Genomic DNA, 21,264 nt, shown 5'->3' with positions numbered 1-21,264 from the left:
AAATATAAAAGAATTTCATTTACATAAAAATTATGTATATATATTTTACTTTTTTAAAATTGTATTTTATATATATATATATACATGTTTATAATAGTAATATTGCAAAAATAGAGTATTTTTTAATTACTCTATTTTTTATAAAATATAAATATTATTTTTATTAAAAAGGTGCTCATACTTAAATTTTAAATATAACTTTAAGATAAATGTAAAATAAATATAAGTTTAATTTCTTATTTACTTTCCTATTTTCTTATTTTATTTATTCTTATATATATTAGTGTTTGAATAAATTGAAGATTAATATTTATTACTAGAAATTTTATTTATTAAAATATTGTTAAATGATCACTCTTTGTATTTTACGTTTATCCTATTATATTTTCTTTATCTTCTATTTATTAATATAGGTTTTTCATATAATGGATATTTTGTTTTATTTATTTTTATTTATAACAAGAAAATTTTCTAATGCAATGAAAATTGTTATTAACTTTAAGAAAAATTAAAAAAAAAGGAGAGGGTGAAATTACATCAAATGTTTTTTTCTTTTTCCTAGTAATGTTAATTAGTAAGCTATAATATTTAAGTATCAAATAATTTAAAAAAAAAAAAATGATATATTGTTATGAAGAAAACATATTTAACAAAAAATTCAGAATTTTTTTTTTAATTTTTGTTAATTAAAAAAAAAAAAAAAAAGAAAATGCACATAAAAAATGAAAGTAAAAAAATATATTTGAAAAAACATTGAAAAATTGAATTAAATAATTTTTTTTTTTTTTTTATAATGTATTCCTATATTCTTGGGAAATGGATACCTTAATAAAGAAAAAAAAGTAAAATTATTATGTATTCTTTATTCTTCATAGATTCTCTATAAATATATGATAACTTTCATTTTCATTTTCATAAATCCTATTAAAATATAAATATATATTACATTCAATTTTTATGTAAATTATTAATCACTTCATTATTTTTTATATATAAAAAAAGTTAAAATTAATTAACATTAAAAAAAAGAAAAAAGCTAAAAGATATAACAAAATTATTCTTCTAAAATAAATGTTATTTATATATGCAATATAATTGTGTGCTATTTGATGAGATGTGATATAAAATGGTTCACTATCACTTGAATTATAAAAGGATTTTTTATGCAAATTCAATTGATTGCTATTATTCTTTTTTTTAAATAGATATGGAAATCTTGATTTACTGAAGTCTTTTTTGTTTTCTAATATAATTTCGTTTTTCTTTTCATTTTTTATAATTTTATAGTATATATTTTTAAAACTTATATTTTTCTTATGTACAAAGCTTAAATCTTTGTTAAAATAAGAAAAATAATTTTCTAATGTTTTATTTTCATATATACCAAAAAAATAAAAAAAACTTGTCATAAAATTGTGAAATATATCTTTTAAATAATAATTAACAAAAAATTTCATATTTTTTACTATATTATTAATATGATCTTTATTTTTATTATTATTTATTTTAATTGGAATAGGCGTACTCCCTTTTATATTTTGTATATTTATTATTAAATATTTTTTCCAATTGCTAATACAGCTATTAATTTCATTAAGTATTTTTTTTTTTATTAAATTCTTCAAAAAACTACTTTTAACAATAATATATAAATAAATGGAAGCTAAAGTTTGACTATTATTTTTTATATATTCATTACAGTTTAGAACCTTTTCATTACTGCTATGTTGCCTTGAAAAAATATATATTTGATAAACATTAATAAAAATAGAAAAGAAATCATTATTGGCATTTATTCTTTGAATATAATATATTTCGTCAAAATTATTATCAATATACTCATTTGTTAAAAATTTTCTGTTCTCTTGTTCTTCATCCTTATAATAAAAATTTGAGAAGCTACAATAATTTTCTTCTATATTTATATTTTTTAAATTATTATTCAACTCAATATATTCTACTTTATTTTTATTATTTGATCCATTATTTATATTATGCTTAAATAAATATTCATTATTAAAAGTACTATCATTTTTTTCTATTATGTTTTTATGCGTGCTTAACTTATTTTTATCATTCTTTATATCATTATTAGTTAATATAATATTATTTATTTTTGTATTTAATCTTTTATTTTTTGTCTTACTTTTATAAAATTTTTTAAATTTTATCAACAGATTTTTAGTTTTATTATGTTCTAATAATACTTTACTGGGTTTATTCTTTCTATCACCTGCGTTGGCATTGTTATTCAAGTTATTAACTGTTGTATGTTCACTCTTATTATCATTACATATATCATCATTCATAATATATTTATTAGTGTCCTTTATCTTTCTCTCTTTAAATGCTTTTATAAAAAAATTCTTAATTTTATTTTTTTGCATTTTTTCATCTTCTTTGATAAATTGATAATCTTTTTTAAAATTATATTTTTTTTTTAAGTTATTAAATAAATTAAATTTGAAACTTTTATGATCGCATTTTTCTTTATCATCTATGCAGTTAATACTATTACTAATATAACTTTTATTTTTACAATTTGCTTCACTATTTGTAAATATTTTATCATTTTTACAATTGTTTGTGTCAATGCAAATGTTTTTTATTTCATTATAATTATTATGATAATGGAAATTATCTTTTTTTTTATTATGAAGTGTATTATTTGAAACTTTTCTCATTTTAAAAATATTTTTATAATTTTTTTTGATATTATCATTTGTAGTATTTCTATCTATATTTTGAAGACTTTTTTTTTTTAATTCATTTTCTTTTTCATTATATAAATCTTTAATATTATAAGTGCTTAATTTTTTTATTATATTATTTGGTAGAAGTTTTGCTTTATGAAAATTATTATCATATTGATTATTACTATTTTCTTTATTTCCTGTGTGGTAATTATTATTATTATTATTATTATTCAAAGTATTGCGGTCATCATCAAAATTATTACTGTTCATAATAATATCTTTACTATTATGTTTTCTCGTTTTATTTATCTCATTTTTATAAGTTTTTTTATCGTTTAATGAATCATGTGAATTTATATGATTAAGTTTATGCAAATAATATAAATTTTCCTTCATTTCATTATTAATTGAATCAATTTTATATTTTTTTTCTATTTCATATTTAATATTATTATTAAAATAGTTACCACTTAAGTAATTATTACTACTGCTACTACTACCTTTTTTTACTTCATGATCCTCTAAAAAAGTTTCTTCACTTTCTTTACGTTTTAAATTGTAATTTGATTTGTTATTAACCTTATTAAATAAACTATAATAAAAGTAGCAAGATTCTTGAATAGAAATATTGCAAACATACATACCAAAGTTAAGCGAAGATACTTGTTTATAACTTATTATTTTTTCATTTGTATAATCTCTTTGCTCTTTTATATCGTATATATTTTTATTATGATTTATATTATAATATAAAATAGAATATTCACTATTTTCTTTTATAAAATTATAATAAAAACTATTAATATCTAAATCTATGCTAAAATTAGAAACATTTACAACATCTTTCAATTGCTCATCATTGATACATAGCAACTTTTTTATAATATTTAAATGTGATGTATTGATATCATTATCATCACAAATATTAAAATAATGTGTAGTATACTTTTTTTTTTTTTTCATTTCTATATCTGGTAACTCTTGTATTTCATCATTTTTTCCCTTGTTTTCCCTTTTATCATCTGTTATATATTTATAATATTCTAAATTTTTTTTTTCATCAAATTTCCATTTTTTTTCTGAAGAATTATTATTATTATTCATAAAATGTTTTGATGTATTTTTTGAAGTATTTGATGCATTAACTGGTGTTTTTTTCTTACACAAATAATAACTACTCAGTATTTTCTTTTCTTTTTTTTCTTTCATCTTATCATAACCATTTAAATGTTTTTTATTCTCTATTACTTGAGATAGTGAAGAAACTTTATCTTTTCCATTTTTATGTTCACTGTTATTTTTTTTTTTATAAAATTTTGTATAATCTTTATTTGTTGATGGGTTAGTGCTATCAGATAAGTTATCAACACAATATCTAAAAGATATTCTATTTTTATTTTCTTCATTATAAGATTTATTTTCATTTTGATTATTATGTGTTACATGTGATTCATTTATATTTTCATATATATCTGAATCTGCTAATTTATTATTTGTTAAATCAGTTCTTGATCTTTCTTTCATTTTGTTCTTGAATAAATTTAAATTTTGTGAACCATTTTTTAAGTCATTTCTATATGTTTTCATATTTAACATTAGTAGATATAAAAAATTATTTTAGTATACTAACCATATAAAAAAAAAAAAAATAATAATAATGATAACAAAATAAAAAGAATATAAAAAATTACCAAAAATTATTTTTAATTATTCCCAAGAAAAATTAGTTACTAAAAATAACAACATATAAATATATTATGTTTCATTTAGTTTCAATTATACATACTATTTAATTTATTTTTCCTTTTTATTTATTATTTTTATTTTATTTTTTTTTAACTGCAATGAATTAAAAATTAAATTTTATCTTTTATTAAATAATGAAATAAAGGAAAAAGAAAAAAAATTTTATTCTATTAATTTTTGGTGGTAGTATTAATAAAAAAAAAAAGAAAAAAATAAGAACTGTTTATTTTATTTATTAAAAAAAAATTCTTAAGATATTTTAATTATTTTATTATCTTTAATCAAATAGTTTCGAAATTTCTTATTTATTCTTTTATTTCATTATTTACAAAAATATATACCATTTATCTAGTTATGTTTTCTTGATGAATTTTATATTATCTTAATTCATCAATGTCCATTCCAATAATATTGGGTACATTTTTATAAGAAATTTTTTTTTTTTAATTGAGAAAAAATCGATATAATTTTATATATACGTATATGCAATTAAAAATATTATGTTTAGACATTTCATAATTATAATATAAAAAACAAAAAAATTCCAAATGTTACTATTTGTATAATATACATTATTCTTAAAATTGTACCACCATAATTTGATTATTTAAAATATGAAAAAAATAAATTCATAAAAATATAAATATGGTTTTATTATTTTAAAATAATATATATATTTTTTTTTTTTTTTTTTTTTCTAGTTAAAATTGGTATACAACTTTTACAAATTACATTTCTTTTAATACTATCAATTTTTTAGTTATATATTTAAAAAACAACGTGCACAAATATTAGTGAACAATTTTTAGCATAAGAATAAAAAAATTTTATAATTAATATCATATTTCAAACTAAAGTTATATTAATTAAAAATACATATTTTTATAATAAATTAAAATAAAAGAAAAATACAAATTATTTCACAATGCTATGTGAAGCATTGCACCATAATAAAGAAAAAGAAAGGACAATATAAAAAAAAAAAAAAAAAGTTTACACAGTAAAATAAAATATTTTCTAAAATTGAGCTTATAAAAATATCCATTTTAATTTTATGAAAATAAAAATACATATACATATTATCATATTTTAAAATCATTACCTAATATCAATAGCTACCCTTATAGTGGTAATTTTATAATTTTAATACATTATTTTAAAAAATAAAAAATGTTAAACATAATAACAAAAAAAAAAAAAACCTCATGTAAAACTTTTAATAAAAGTTTTGAAATTCAAAAAATAAAAATTAAATTTTTAATGCATAGAAAATCATTAAAAATGTAAACTTTTTCTTACATTCTAGATTGTTCATGAAAAATAACTCATAAATATATATATATATATATTTTTCTTTTTTTCATTTAATAAAATGTTTAATATTTTTTTTTAAATTAGATGGCTAATAAAATTTTTAAATATATAATACAAAAATTTCTATAGTTTTGCTATTTTTATTAATACTATTATTTATATAATTTTTTATATCTTCACTTTATAAATATATGAATTATAAGATTATAATTTTATATATTTCAAGAATATTTCAAATTATATTTTCTTTTTTTGTATATATCAATTCCTTTAATGAAGGTAATATGTTAAAGAAAATTGTAACACTGAAGTAAAAAGAAAAAGTAATAATATAAATGAGAAAATAAAAGTATAAAAAAATAAGTGTAACAACTTTTGGCTATTTTAATTTTTTTTTTTTTTAGCTTTTTTATATATATGCATTTTAATAGCTTCATATTTTTTATTTTCTCTTTTATCTCATAAAATAACAAAAATCTTAAATAATTTGTAATATGACACTTTGAATTATATTTCATAAGCTATTTTTGTATTTCTGAGTTATATTACTAAAAAAAATTTCATATTTTTATCATCTTAATATTTTTTTATAATCACAAGAGAAAAACCAAATGATCTAATTCAGGTTAACTTATTTCATAGAACTTTTTTTCTTTAAATATAAAATTTTATATTACTATTTACTTTAGAGAAAGTTTCCATTTTATTATTTGAGATGAAATTAGAGTGCAGGTGAAAGTTTTATTATATTAATGTATCTACCAACATACTTTTTTTTTTTTTTATTAAAAAAAAAAAATAGAGGTGCAAATTAGCATGGTACAACACAATATGCTTCTATTTTTTTTTTTTTTTTCTCATAGAAAAACAAAATTACTACAGTTGTTAAAATATTAGTATAACTTTTTATTCTATGAGAAAAAAAAAAAGGGGAGAGCAAATTATTTTTTTAGAATTAACGTTTCTTTCTATATAATAATTTGTGTTAATTATTAAAAATTTTTTTTTTTTTTTTTTTTTGCATGGCTAACAATTACTATCTTTTCCAATGAATCGTTTTTTCTATGGTTTTTTAAATAGAAAAAAAAAAGAGAATTATATTGTAAAAATAATTCTTAATTATATAGCAATAGTTTTTTCAATTTAAAAAGAAAAAAAAAATATATTGAATTTAGTTCTTTTTAATAATAAATAAAATATTTAATATAAAAAAGTAAAATAAAAAATATATGTAATGTCTAAGTTTTTTTTTTTGAGTATATAAATTTTTGGTTCAATTTTATTAGAATGTTTTAATTTATTTTATATAATTTTACACACATGTATAGATTATTATTCTTATTTTGTTTTAAGTGAATATATATATTTTTATTTTTTTTTATAGTGGGAATTTGCTATTCTGCAAAAGAAAAAAATACAAAATTTTTTCATCATGGATATATATTAGAAACAAAATTAAATAAAAATGATGATTCGGAATTATACTCTGCTACTTTTGTGAAAGAAAATAAAAAAAGAATGGTTAGAAAATTAAATATAGACTTATTAAAAGGAATGACTTTTGATTATTTAATGAAAATAAGAGACTTTACCTATGGAAATCCATCAAACGTCCCTAATTATATATTAAAAATTTATAATTTATACAAAGATGAGAATCATGTTTATGTTATTTCAGAAAGATGCACGTAACATTAAAAAATTATTTAAATATAAGTATATTATAAATATAATATGTATATGACTTTTTTTTTTTTTAGAGGTGGTTTTCTATTTGATATCTTAAAAAATAATGAATGTATCAATGAAAGATTATTATCAGAATGGTTTTACCAAATAATTACCTCTCTGTGCTTTCTTGAAAAACATCACATATATCATGGTAATCTAAATGGTTACTCTATTTTTTTTAAAGATAAAAATAGAGATGAAATAAGATTAAGTTTACTAAGCAAAAATAATAAATATGATAATATTGATAAAAATGGAGATTTATATGGATTATTTTTTATAAGATCACCACAAGAAATTGAGAGATTATATCATGATAAAAATAATACTTGGTATGTTGGTATCTTGTTATTTTTCTTATTGTTCGGATCTTATCCTTTTATAAGCAGAAATGCTTTAAAGAATTACTTCAAAATAATCAAAAAAGATATTCCTTTTTCTATCTTAAAAAATTCTTATAATTTTAATGAAAATATCTATGACTTTTTGGAAAAAGCTTTGGAAAAAAATTATAACAAAAGACCAACATTAATGGAATTATTAAATCATCCATGGATAAAAGGTTTTTATTTTCATTTTTTTTTTTTATATCCATATATTTATTTTAATATAATAATTTATTAAAATATACTAATGTATGTTGCATATAAATATTATTTTTATTTTATTATTATTTATTTTGTTTTTTTGTAATCATAGACAGAAAAAATCATTCAGAAGAGAATATAATAAGTCCAAAAGCAAGAAAGTAAAAATATATTTTAAAATAGATACAGAATATTTTTATATATAAATATATTTTTGAAATATTTTAATTGTATATGCTTATATGGGATCTTTTTAATATGAAAATTTATATTTTATAAACGAATATATATTTTATAAATAAATATATTTCTTATATTTTTTTTTCTTTATAATTTTCTTTTCTTTTCTTTTTTTTTATATTTTTAAAATCGATAGATTAGCAAATGATCAAATACGTCAATTGGAAAAAAGCGTCCTTAAAGCTGAAAAGGAATAAAAACTGCCAATTTTTAAAAATGACGCATTGTGAATCATACATATAAATATTGTTATATATTTTAAGTATATATATTTTAAAAAGATGTATCTTATTTTTTATTTTTTTTTATATTTTATATTATATATAATAAAAAAAAAAGAAAATTTTTTTAAAGTATTTTAAATATTAAAATATTTTTTTATTAAAATTATTTCATTTTAAGAAAATTAAGTATATATATATATATAAATTAATAGTTTGCTATAATTTAAATATTTAAAAATTTTAAATTAATCATAAAAAAAAAAAAAAATAAAAACAATAACATTTATAATAAAGACAAAAACATTCATAAAAAAATAAAAAAGAAAAAAAAATATATTTTTTTTTGTTGTGAAATCTTGAAACATGTATTAATTGAACATATATAAATGGTTAAATAAATGTTGTTAATAAAATATATATGTATAAAATACATGTACTAAATAAAAATGCAAAGAATATTAATATATAATGTGATATTACAGTATAAGCAGCAATTGAAAAAAAAAAAAAAGGTTGTTATGTATGAATATCAATAACATTATTATTTCTATTTTTTTTTTTTTATTTCATAATCATAAAACCATAAGATAACGTTCATAAGCATAGTTTCTTCATGAAAGTAATTTTCAATAGAATGATTGCAATTTTCAAATAAAAATAATTTACATCTTTTTTTTAATGCTCTTAATCTATTATATAAAGATACACTATTATGATAAGAAACACGCACATCATCTTTTCCGCATATAATTAAAACAGGACACGAAATATTTTCTACAAAATTTATTGGAGATAATTCATATATACGTGAGTAATCTTGCTTATTAAAATTACCATTATATTCACAATTTTTATTTAATGGCATATTAAAAAAATAGTCAGAAATATCAGACGAATATGCAGATAGCACCCATTCATAAAATCCATTTATTACACAAGCACTTTTAAATAGATTATATTTTGTTAAAATAGAACAAACAGCAAATCCACCATATGATTGACCATATAAATATACATTTTCATAATCTCCGAAATAATTAATGAAATCTTTAAAGTTTTCTATTATATCATTTATTTCAATTGAATTTACATTTCCATTTAATATATTTGGTTTATCAGAAAAGCTTAAAGAGCCAACATAATTGATACATAAAATATCAAAACCGCATGCAGCATAAAAAATAAAAACATTTTTATATTGATTTATAACAGTGCTATAGGGTCCTCCATGAATATATAAAATTAAATTTCTTAATTTTTTTTCATTAAATAAATTAAAATTGGGAAGATGTAGTCCTTTGTGTTGTATATCATTTAGAAAATGCTGTTCATCTTCATATAATAAATTAAAACTTGGATTTTTTCTTCTTATATAAGGATGTTTTTCTTTAAATAAGCATGTTTCCATTTCACTTAAGATCATAAATAATTTTTTTGAGTTATCATTAACATTAGAGTATAGGATGCTTTTTTCTTTTTTTATAGTATCATATGTCAAGAAATCCAGATTGTAACTTTTTAAATTAGTTAAATATATATAATCACCCTTGATATTTGCTTCATTAAATATGCAGTAAGCTAAGACGTCATTTAATAACATATTTCTTATACTCACAAATATATTGTCATTTTTCATGCATAAAATCTCTATACTTGTATTTATATCGTTTTCATTATATATATTATATATGAGAATTTTATATATTTTTTTTGTAAACATATGAACAGCAATAATAATTTTACTACTATAAAAAATAGTGTTTAAAAATATATATGGATAACAGTATCCTTTTATTTCATCAGTATATAAGCCTCTGAAATAGGAAGTATAATATCCTTCTTTAATGATTACATCAGTTTCTAATTTTTTATAGTTACAAACATCGTCGTTATGATCACAAAAATTATCTGCTTTCATTCTTTTATTTATATCTTTTTCTTCATCGTTATTATAGTAATAATTTTCTTCACTGCTTCCTATACTTGAAAAAGAATTATTGTCATAATAGTGTTCATTTTTCTCATCTTGTATGTTTTTTTTTTTTTTTTTTTGTTTTGCTTCTTCTTTAACTAATTTAATTAAAACTAAATTATACTCCATTATATGTTGCTTGCATTCTTCATTTTTCATAAAAACCACCAGACATGCAACATAGACTTCTTCATTATGCTTAATAACAATGGGAGAAGCTGTGTGCTTGAAATGTTTTCCTGATAATTTTACATAAGCACATCGGATATAATTTTTTTTATTTTTTGTTTTTTTATCTTCGCAAGTATCTATGTCTGAGTCATTCAGTGTACATAAGTATAAATCATTAGATCTAATATTAAAAGCATATATGCCTAATCTATATGGTACTGTTCTATATGACAAACAAACAAAAGAAGTTTCATCAATAAACTGAGGGTTATAATAACAACTTGATACATCTTTTATTGTTATATATTTAATAGAATTATCTAATAAATTATATACATATAAATAAAAAAAAGAGCAATTATATTTTTCACCAAATGTTTCTACATAAACACCATTGTTGAGTTTTTTTAAGATATCAATATCTTTTGGAGGTAAGTTGTTTTCTTTTTTCAATCGAATGTCATCGTTTTCAGCACTATATATTAATAAAGTGTTACTAGAATTAAAAGAACAAAAGGATTCATGAATAAAAAACTTTTTGTGAATATCGTTAATTAATACATTATTCATGCATGTGAAAAAAAACTTTCCATTAATTGATTCATTTTTAAAAAGATCTATTCTTAACTTTTTATCATTATAGGAGAATAAACATCCTAAATTACCATCATTAGATAAATACAATTTTGATTCTTTATCAAAAAAACTATTACATAAATCCAAATCATCTTGAATATATGATATTTTATATATCTTTTCTTTATTACATAACTGATAATGTATTATGCATAGTTGATACATATCTGTATCTTTCATATTTATTCTTCTTACTACCTTTTTGCCAAATACACATTTTTCAATTTTATTTAAACCACCATAACATATATTATAAGCTTCTACCAATTCGTTCATAAATGGTGGTATTTTTTTTATTAAAACTGTATTATTTAACATTTTTTTCTTTTTCTTTTACACATATATATATATATAGAGAGAGAATTTTATACTATTCATATAATTTTTTTTCCTAGTAAATTTTATATATTCAAAATATTTAAAAAAAAAAAAAACTTTGTTATTATATTTACATATTCTACATATTTTATATTTCTTACATATTTCTTTTTTATAATATATATGAAAGAAAAAAAAAAAAAATCAAATACTCTTTATAAAAAGATAGAATTTATTTTCTATAAGTTTTTTTTTTTAACATTACTATAGCTTTTCAGTTTTTTTGTTCAAAATTTTTTACTTAAATGTAAATTAGAATCTATGAATATATAAATTTTGTAATGCATTTTTTTTATTTTTCATATTGGTTTTATATATATATATATATATATATTTACATGCATATGCATATCTTTTTTTTATTTTTCCTTTTTTTTTTTTGTTAAATTCATAGTTTATCTTTTTCCTTTTTTTTTTTTTTTTTTCATTTTAAATTTTATTATCTTTTTTTTTTATTCCTTTTAACTATATTAAATTCTTTTAATTCTTTTTTGTGAAATAATTTATAAATATTTATTTCTGTTAATTTTTTTAATTTAAAGGCTTTTTATTCTTATTCTTCCATTTTTCAAAAAATATATTTTTTTCTATACACACATTTGATAAAATATTTAAACATGATACTCTAAATTAAAGATGAATGATTCAGATGAGGATAAATTTTTTGAGGATAATGGAGAAGATGATTGTGAAAATGAAAAAAATGCGAAAGCTTATTCAAAGAATGAACAAGAAAAGGATCCATTAGATGAATTCATGGTAGAGATAAATAAAGTCATTGAAGAAGAAAAAAAAAAGGTAGAATTAAAAGAAAAAATGAATAATAGTTTTCAAGAAGAATATAAAAAAAATATGAGTGAAAAAGAATTAAGTGAAAATAAAAAAAAAAATACATACTTTAATCCTATAAAAAATAGAGAAAATAATGACGATGACAACAGTCTAGATGATAATGATGCAACAGCAGATATATACGAATTCCTTGAAAAAAAGAAAGAAGAATTGAAAAATGATAACATTTATGAAAATGAAAATAAAGATAATGATGATTTTAATTTTTTTCAAAATGAAAAAAATAATAGTAAGGAAGAAGAAAAAATTATTGATAATATAAATTATGATGAAGTTGAATTGGAAGATTTTAATAAAGATATCTTTATTACTGATGAAAATATAAGTAATTTTACATTAGAGGAAAGTGTGGAATATAAAAAAAAAAATAATATTATCACTATTGGTTTTAATGTACCAAAGCCTCTATTTTCTTTTTTACAATTAAAAAATCTAATAGATAAAGAAATACTGGAAAATATATATAGTAAATCTATAAGTATTTTATCACCAGTTCAAAGTATTGTCATCCCTATTTTTTTAAGTGGTAGAGATTTCATAGCAGCTAGTAGGACAGGCTCAGGAAAAACTCTTTCTTTTATTATTTCTTTAATTATTCACTTACTAAATTACAAAAAAAATGAAAAAACAAATAATGAAGAAAGTGGAAAAAGAAAAAGAAAAATCATATATCCACATGCATTAATATTGACTCCTACTAGAGAATTATGTGTACAAATTTATGATGAAATGAACAAAATATCTATGAATAAATTAAAATCATGTATGCTATTTAATGGAATAAATTATAAAAAAGCATACGATGATATTCAAAAAGGAGTAGATATTTTAATAGCAAATGTAAAAACATTAATTAATTTTGTAAATAAAAAATATCTTTCTTTGATAAATATTAAGTATGTCATTTTGGATGAATTTGATAAATTGTTTTCAAAACAATTCATCCATTCAGTTGTATCTATTTTGAAAAATATTAGAAGTGATTCCTTAAAAGGCTTATTTTCATCTACATTTTCAGATAATCTTATTGAAGTCATTAAGCCTTTTCTAAATAAAAAATTTATTATAACCAAAATAGGTGACAACAATGTTTTAATAGATGAGAAGTTTTATATTGTTGAAGAAAATTATAAATATAGCTATCTTTTAAATGATATAAAAAAATGTTCAAACTCTGGACAAGGATTTATTTTTTGTAATAGCAAAAAAAATGTTATTAATTTATATGAAAAGTTGAGAAAAGAATTTTCTTTAAAGGATATATCATTTGATTACATTCATGGTGACATTGATCAAACGGAGAGAATATACAAGCTTGAAAGTTTAAAAAAAAAAAAGACACAAATTTTAATTAGTACTGATTTAATGTCAAGGGGAATTGATATAGTCGATTTAAATTTTGTAATTAATTTTGATTGTCCCAGTGATATTTTCATTTATATTCATAGGATAGGTAGGTGTTCCAGGATAAATAATAAAGGTAATCAAAATATATACATATATATATATATATATATGTATTCTTACAATTTCTTATTTCCCTAATGTACATATAGTTTTAGATTCTATATCTATTTTAGCATATTTTAAAATTTAGTATTATATTTAGTTCATATAACATTTTTCTTTTTTTTTTTATTTTTTCAACAGATTATAAACTCTTTATATTATATGTATTTTTGTATAAACTTACATTTTTTTATTTTTTTTTTATTTTTGGTAGGACAAGCAATTACATTCATATTACCTTCAGAAAAAAAAATGGCTTTTCTAATTTATAATCATTTGAAGACAAAAAATAAAATTATCGATGAAGAATTAGAAAATTTTATATTGAAAAATAATTTGAATAATAATTATGAAATGAAAAATTTAAAAAGAAAAATTAATAGTACATTTTTGGATTATCAGTTCAAAAGAAAGACTGAAACTGAGAAAAAAATAAACTCAAATGAACCTGCTTTTAAAAAAGTATCATCATCAAGAAATGAAAATTCATTACCAAAAAATTTAAATGTGATTACACCAAATGATGTTTTATCATCTTCTGATGAGGAAAGTTAAATAAAGATCTTTAATGAAAGTATTATGCTCTCCTTTTATAAATTCAAAATTTTCATCATATAAAAAAAAAAAAAAAAAGAGAGAAAAAACACATTATGCATATACATATATATTAAAGATTTATTAAAAGAAAGGGGAAAAAAAATAATTATTTTAATATTTTTTTTATTAAAATTGTGACAAAAAAAAACTATATTTAAAAAAATAGACAATTTTTTTTTTTTTTTTTTATCATTATTGTAAATAATACAAAGCATATAAGATAAACAAATAAAAATATATCATTTCATATGCATATATGTTAAATAAATGTACATGGTAAAAAAAAGAAGCATAGAAAAAGTTTAAACTTTTATTTACAAAATAGTCTTAATTGCTAAATATTTTAAAAAATCAAGATTCAAAATTTTTTTAATAAAATCCTACAATGAACCTTATTATTGAAAGTTTAAAAAGCTTTAAAAGCTAGGGAATATTATCAGTATATTCTTTATGCAAATTGTTTAACAATTCATTCACTTTTGTCATTTTTTTTGCAGCTTTTTCTTTTTGTTTTTTATTTTCTTCAAGTAATATATACATTTCCATGTCTCTCTTTTTTATTTTTTTATTTGCGTCTTCTAACATTTTATTTAATTTCGTTATTTCATTTTTATTTATCTAAAAAGGAAAATTTATGTAAAAGCATATAAATATTTAATAAATGTGCATTTTCATACATATATATATATATGCAACCGTATATTTTCAAATTTTTTTTTTTTTTTGTGAGGATTAAACATACATTGTTATCTTCATGTAATTCCTTATATTTTTTTTGTATCACATTTATTTCTTTATCTTTTTCTTCAACTAAATTTTTTATTTTATTTTCATATTCATTACTAAAAAAAAAAAAAAGAAAACAAAATAACAATAGTAGTCATGTCATTTTATTAAAACTTTTTTAAAAAAACTATTTTCTTCATATAATACCAGAAGGATTCCTTGATATTTTCAATTTCTTTATGTGTATATTCTATTACTTCATCTTTCATTTTTAGTTTATTTTTTAGTTCTTTAATCTATATTAACACAGTATGAAAAAAAAAATTTTTTATTGCAAAATTTTTTTTTTCTAATTTTCTATCATATTTTCAGACATAATTTTATATAAATACATGAATATAAAGTAATACATATATATTATTTATTAAAAATATAATTTATTGTGTTTATTTAATCATTTAAAAAAAAAAAATTTAAGTACGTATATATATACATGTATATGCACTTTTATTTTTTCATAAATTATTCCTACTTCTTCTTCACATTTCTTATATTTTGCATGAGCAAATTCACATTTACCCATATATGTATCTAATTCATTTTCATATTTTGAAACTAAATTATTTTTTTCTATTTTGTAATCATCTAGTAGTTTTTTGTAATCCCTTTCTACTTTTTTAATTTCTAATGTTTTTTTCTTTATTTCCTCTTCTTTATTATTTAACTCTAACTTTAATTTCTAATAAAAAAAAAAATATGAAAAATATTTTTCCTCATTATTATTATTATTATTTCTTTTTTTTTTTTATATATAAATGAATATACATTTTTAGTTTTTTTCATAATATAAAATTGTTTTGTTATATATATAAGTGAATTTTTTTTTTTCTTAACCTCAACATTTAAAGTTATATCTTCTGTTATTTTACTTTTAACTTTTATATTTGTATTTAATTCTTCATTTTCTTTCGTGATTTTACTTAAAATTTCATTAATTTCTGATTTTTCTTTGTTTAAAACATTTATAATATTTTCATTTTCTTTCAATTGAGATTTCATCATATTCTTTTCTAAAATTAAATTTTTTTGTTCATTTAATACATTATTGTGAATATTTATGGAAACATAATTTTCTTCAATTTCCTTCTTAACATATGAGAAAGAGTTTTTTTTGAGTTCTTCATTTTCATTTTTTAATTTCATATATGCTTGTTTGATATTTTTTAATCCTTTAATAAATTCTTCTTTTTCTTCATTGTATGTTTTCATTTCTTTTATTAATAAATCATTAACATTTAAAAGATTCTTAGAATTTTTTTTTATATCTTCGTTTATTATTTTTAACTCATTCAGTTCCAATTCTAATTTTTCTTTTTGTTCATGTATTTCACTATATGATTGTTGAAATGCGTTTTCTAACGATTCAATTTTTTGTGAAAAATTGTTTTTCTCCTTTTCTAAGATTTCTTCTTTTTCTTTTATAATTTTATTTAAGGTTTCATTAGTACTAATTTGATTCTCTTTTAATTTTGATGAAATTTTTTTATTTTTGTTCTTTAATTTCTCACATTCTTTAATGAACTTATTTTTTTCTTCATTTAAATTTTCTATAACTTCTTTTTCTTTGCTATATAATTTGGTCGTTTCATCAAGTTTTTGTTCTAAAACCTTTATATCACTTTTTAAAAACTCAATTTCTTTTTCATTCTTCAAAATAATTTCTTCTTTTATTTTTTCTATATCAAAAATTTTTTTCTCTATTAAATCCTTTTCTTTCTGGTAATTTTCCATTTCTTTATTCCTTTCTTCTAAAGCACTTTTCATCTTGTCTTTTTCGTTTATTTCATCAAAATATTTTTTTTCAAGGTTATCTTTTTCTTCTTGTAATTCTTTACTTTCTTTTTCTAACTTATTTAGTTCTTCCTCTAAATTAGTTATATCAGAATTTTTTTTTTCATTCTCTTTTTTCAAGATTTTTATTTTCTCGTACATTTCATTTCTTTCTAAACTAATTGTATTATAACTTTCTTCAATTTTTATTTTTTCTTTTAATAGTAAATCTATTTCACCTTTCATTCTCTCATTTTCTTCATTTAATAATTTTTTACATTCTATTAATTCATTTTTATTGCTAATAATATGTTTTTCATTGTTTAATAAATTCTCTACTTTTTCGTTTAAATGATTTACTTTATAATGTAAATCATTATTTGCTTTATTTATTTCCTCAATTTTATTAGTTAAATTTATATTTTTTTCCTTTTCTTTTTCATTGCTCTTTTTTAATTCTTTCTTTTTTTCAACTTCTATCTTTATTTGTAATTCCAGTTTTTTTATTTCATTATCTAATTTGCTTATTTGTTCTAGATAGTTTCTATTTTCTTCTTCTAGTTTCTTTGATTTTAAATCTTTTTCCTTTATCATACATTGTTGTGCTTTTAACTTTTTTTTAACATGCTCTATTCTTTCAATGTTTTGTATTAACATATCATCAATATCATTTTTATATTGTTTTAGTATACTGTCATTAAAAGAAATTATTTTTTCTTTTTCTTTGATTAGTTCTTTAAGCATATATATTTCTGAATCTTTTTTTTTCAAAAATATAACATATTCATTCATTTTATTTTCAAATTGAATTTTACTAAGTGAAAACTGTTCATTCATATATTTTGTAATTTCTTCATACTTTACTAATTTTTTTTCCTTGATAGTGCACTTCTCTTTTAGTTTATTAAAATCGCTTATAATATAATCTATTTTTTTTTCATATTCATTAATCATTGATAATTTTTTTTTATATTTTTCTTTATTTTTATTAAATTTTATTTCTTTTTTTTTAAATATAACTATTTTATTTTGCAAATTTTTTATTTCATTTTTCAAGAATTTATTCTTTTCTATAAGTAACTCTATCTTTAACTTATTCTTATCCGAATTCATATCATTTTCTTTTCCATTATTTTCATAAGTAAATTTATTTATGTAATTTTTATTTTCCTCATTATTTAAAATACTATCTTCTTTATTATATTCTACTATTATTTCATCGTTTTTTTTTTCTTTGTATTCATTTGCACCAATTATTTTTATTTTTTTTTCATTTTCTTCATTTAGTTTATTTTTTTGGTCATAATTTTTATCAAAATCAGAGTTTTTATCCTTGGTTAGTTCAACAACGCTATCTTCACTTTCGCTAACTTCTTGGTGAAGAAGACTTTTTAAATTATTTAATTTATTTAAATATAAATCAAATTCAAAATTTTCTTCATTTAAAGTGTTTAAATTTTTTATATCTATTAAGTTATCTGGAATTTGTCTATTTTGTGATGAAATATTTTTCGTATTGTCCAATATATTAGAATCAAAAACATTTATATTATCAATATTTGAGTTTGCATCTTTTATATCATTTATATCTTCATTTATATCACTTTTATAATTAATACTAGTTTTATCAATATTTTTCAGATTATTAATATTTGATTTTAATAATTTTTTTTTTCTTATTTTCTCGGAATTCTTACTCTTCTTATTCAAAATATAACTTGTATTATTTTCTGAATTTAAGTTTTCTTCTTTTTTTTTTTTTGTTTCATTATATAGCATTTCATGATCATTTTTTTGTTTCATGCTTACTAAGTCAATTAAATTTTTTTTTTTTTTTTCTCTTTTATCATAATTATTAGTTTTTGTTGTTGAATTAAGGTTTATTTTGTTTTTAGTATGTTTTTTTTTTAATGAAATATTATTAAAACTAAGACTACTTTTTTTGCTGTTACTTTTTTCTATTGCTATATAAGTATCTAATTGATCATTAGTTAGATTAGAAAAACTTTCCTGATAATTGATTCTTTCATTATAACTATTTTTATATTTATCATAATAAGCTTTTTGTTCTTTGGTTTTGTTTGGATAACTAGTAAATAAATTGCTGATGTTTTCATTATTCATAATTTCATTTGTGTAGTTATCATAATTGTCTGTTTCATTATATGTTTCACTGTATATATTTTTATTTATTCTATCATTATTTTCTTCATTTAATTCAATTTCTTCTTTGTTTAATTCATCAATCTTATTTTCATACATTCCTTTATTTTTTTTATTGTATGCTATATTATCTTCTAATTGTTTTTCTTCTTTATTTTTTTCATTATACAATATATAATCTTCTTTCAATATATTTTCTTCATTACCTCCTTCATTTCTTCCATTGGATGTCTCCTCATCTTTTTTTTTCGTATTGTTATTATTCATTTCATTATCATTTATAGCATTTAAAGAAAGAGTAAAATTTTTATATTTATCTTTTATTTTACATAAGTTAATATTATCTTCTTCATCCTTATCATTTGTATTGTTAAATTTATATTCATTTCCTAAGAAAGGAGTATTTTTATCATGAATTATATTATCAACTTCTATTTTATTATTTTCAGCAGTTTCACAATTGCAAGAATTTGTATTTTCACTTAACGGATTTCCATTATCTAAACATTCATAATTTGCGTCGTTATCGAAGTCATTTGAATCATTAAATTTATAATTTTTTAAATTCTGAAGTACACTTAAAATTGTTTTTATTTCTTTATCATCATCACTTTCTATATCTTTTTCCTCTCCATTGAAATTTATTTCATTTTCGTTTTTCACATAACTATTGGATAAACTTTCAAGAGTGTTTTTTTTTTTTACTTCAGGTAAAATTAAACTATTTATTTCATTAATTTCATCGTTACACAAAAAACTGCTTTCACTAGAATCATTTGCATTAAATACATTTTCTTCATTTAAAGAATTTTCATTTGATATGCTTGAAAAAAGTAATTTTCCCCTCTTTACACTTTCCAATATATTGTATTGAATTGTATTATTTTTATTATCTAGTATATTGTTTAATTCTCCATTGATACAGTTATTACCTTTGCAAAAATGGTTCAAATCAGTACTACTAAATGATGATGATATATCTAAATTATTATTTTTATTTATTGTTTTACATGAAGAAATTTTACTTGTAATATTATCAGAATTATTTATATTATTAATTATACTTTCATTATTATTATATTTTAAAATGCACTTTTTTTTATTTTCACTTACATCATCAGAGTTTTTAAATGAGTTTTCAGATGTATTATCTTCTTTAATTTTTTTATTTATACACCTTTTTTCTTCAATTTTGCATATTTTATCTGAATTAACTTCACTTTTTTTTATGTTTCTTAAGATATTCACTTTTTCATTATCTAATTTATTATGTGAATTATATATTTCCATATTAATATTTTATTTCATTTTTTTCATTTTTTTTTTTTTTAAATTCATAAAACTATTATACGGAAATATATACCTTGAATATTTAAATATTTCTTATTATTATAAATATAAATATAAATTTAATTTTTTTTTTTTTTTTTTAATACAAAAAGTTCTTGAAAAGTATATCAAGAAAAATATTTTAAATACAAAATGCATAAAAAAAAAAATTCATAATAGAAATATATATAAATAACAAAAATTGTTACATATAAATTTATAAAACTGCAAGATACATTGATTTTATACAAATAAAATTTTTTTTTTTTTTTTTTTGGAAATTAAGTAACATAATAATCATATTACATTTTTAATTCTCTTCTTTTTTTTTTTTTTTTTTTTGTGCATTTATCTTCTAAATAAAAAAGAAACATTAGTTCTGTTTAGCTAAATATATATTTGGTCTCAGTTTTAAAAAAAACAATATTATAAATGAAAAAAAAAAAAAGAATACAACAAAATATAAAAAACGAAATATTTCTTTTAGATGTTATAAATTATGTATATATATAAAAATATTTTTTTTGAGTTTTTAAAATAAATAATGAAAAAAAGAAAATATA

At 18.0% G+C, this 21,264-nt stretch overlaps 5 protein-coding genes across 5 annotated transcripts; 2 read left to right on the top strand and 3 right to left on the bottom strand.

Moving 5' to 3' along the window:
- Positions 1–986: 986 nt before the first annotated feature.
- Positions 987–4,283, bottom strand: PRELSG_0816800 (conserved Plasmodium protein, unknown function; the record flags this gene model as incomplete). The annotated part of the gene is made up of 1 exon (XM_028676238.1): positions 987–4,283. The coding sequence occupies one exon, from the start codon at positions 4,281–4,283 to the stop codon at positions 987–989; it is 3,297 nt and encodes a 1,098-aa protein (XP_028532747.1).
- Positions 4,284–7,274: 2,991 nt separating this feature from the next.
- Positions 7,275–8,511, top strand: PRELSG_0816700 (protein kinase, putative; the record flags this gene model as incomplete). Its single annotated transcript, XM_028676237.1, has 4 exons — positions 7,275–7,444; positions 7,517–8,049; positions 8,187–8,235; positions 8,451–8,511. 4 exons carry the CDS (start codon positions 7,275–7,277, stop codon positions 8,509–8,511), a joined length of 813 nt encoding a protein of 270 aa, XP_028532746.1.
- A 574-nt stretch (positions 8,512–9,085) lies between these two features.
- On the bottom strand, positions 9,086–11,635 carry PRELSG_0816600 (peptidase, putative; the record flags this gene model as incomplete). Its single annotated transcript, XM_028676236.1, has 1 exon — positions 9,086–11,635. One exon carries the CDS (start codon positions 11,633–11,635, stop codon positions 9,086–9,088), a length of 2,550 nt encoding a protein of 849 aa, XP_028532745.1.
- A 696-nt stretch (positions 11,636–12,331) lies between these two features.
- PRELSG_0816500 (ATP-dependent RNA helicase, putative) lies at positions 12,332–14,611 on the top strand (the record flags this gene model as incomplete). The annotated part of the gene is made up of 2 exons (XM_028676235.1): positions 12,332–14,027; positions 14,271–14,611. The coding sequence occupies 2 exons, from the start codon at positions 12,332–12,334 to the stop codon at positions 14,609–14,611; spliced, it is 2,037 nt and encodes a 678-aa protein (XP_028532744.1).
- Positions 14,612–15,076: 465 nt separating this feature from the next.
- On the bottom strand, positions 15,077–20,662 carry PRELSG_0816400 (microtubule and actin binding protein, putative; the record flags this gene model as incomplete). The annotated part of the gene is made up of 5 exons (XM_028676233.1): positions 15,077–15,271; positions 15,396–15,495; positions 15,587–15,675; positions 15,912–16,118; positions 16,274–20,662. 5 exons carry the CDS (start codon positions 20,660–20,662, stop codon positions 15,077–15,079), a joined length of 4,980 nt encoding a protein of 1,659 aa, XP_028532743.1.
- Positions 20,663–21,264: the final 602 nt, after the last annotated feature.

The sequence above is a fragment of the Plasmodium relictum genome (assembly GCF_900005765.1).
Source record: "Plasmodium relictum strain SGS1 genome assembly, chromosome: 8".
Lineage (NCBI taxonomy): Eukaryota > Apicomplexa > Aconoidasida > Haemosporida > Plasmodiidae > Plasmodium > Plasmodium relictum.
This window is presented reverse-complemented; position numbering and strand designations above follow the sequence as displayed.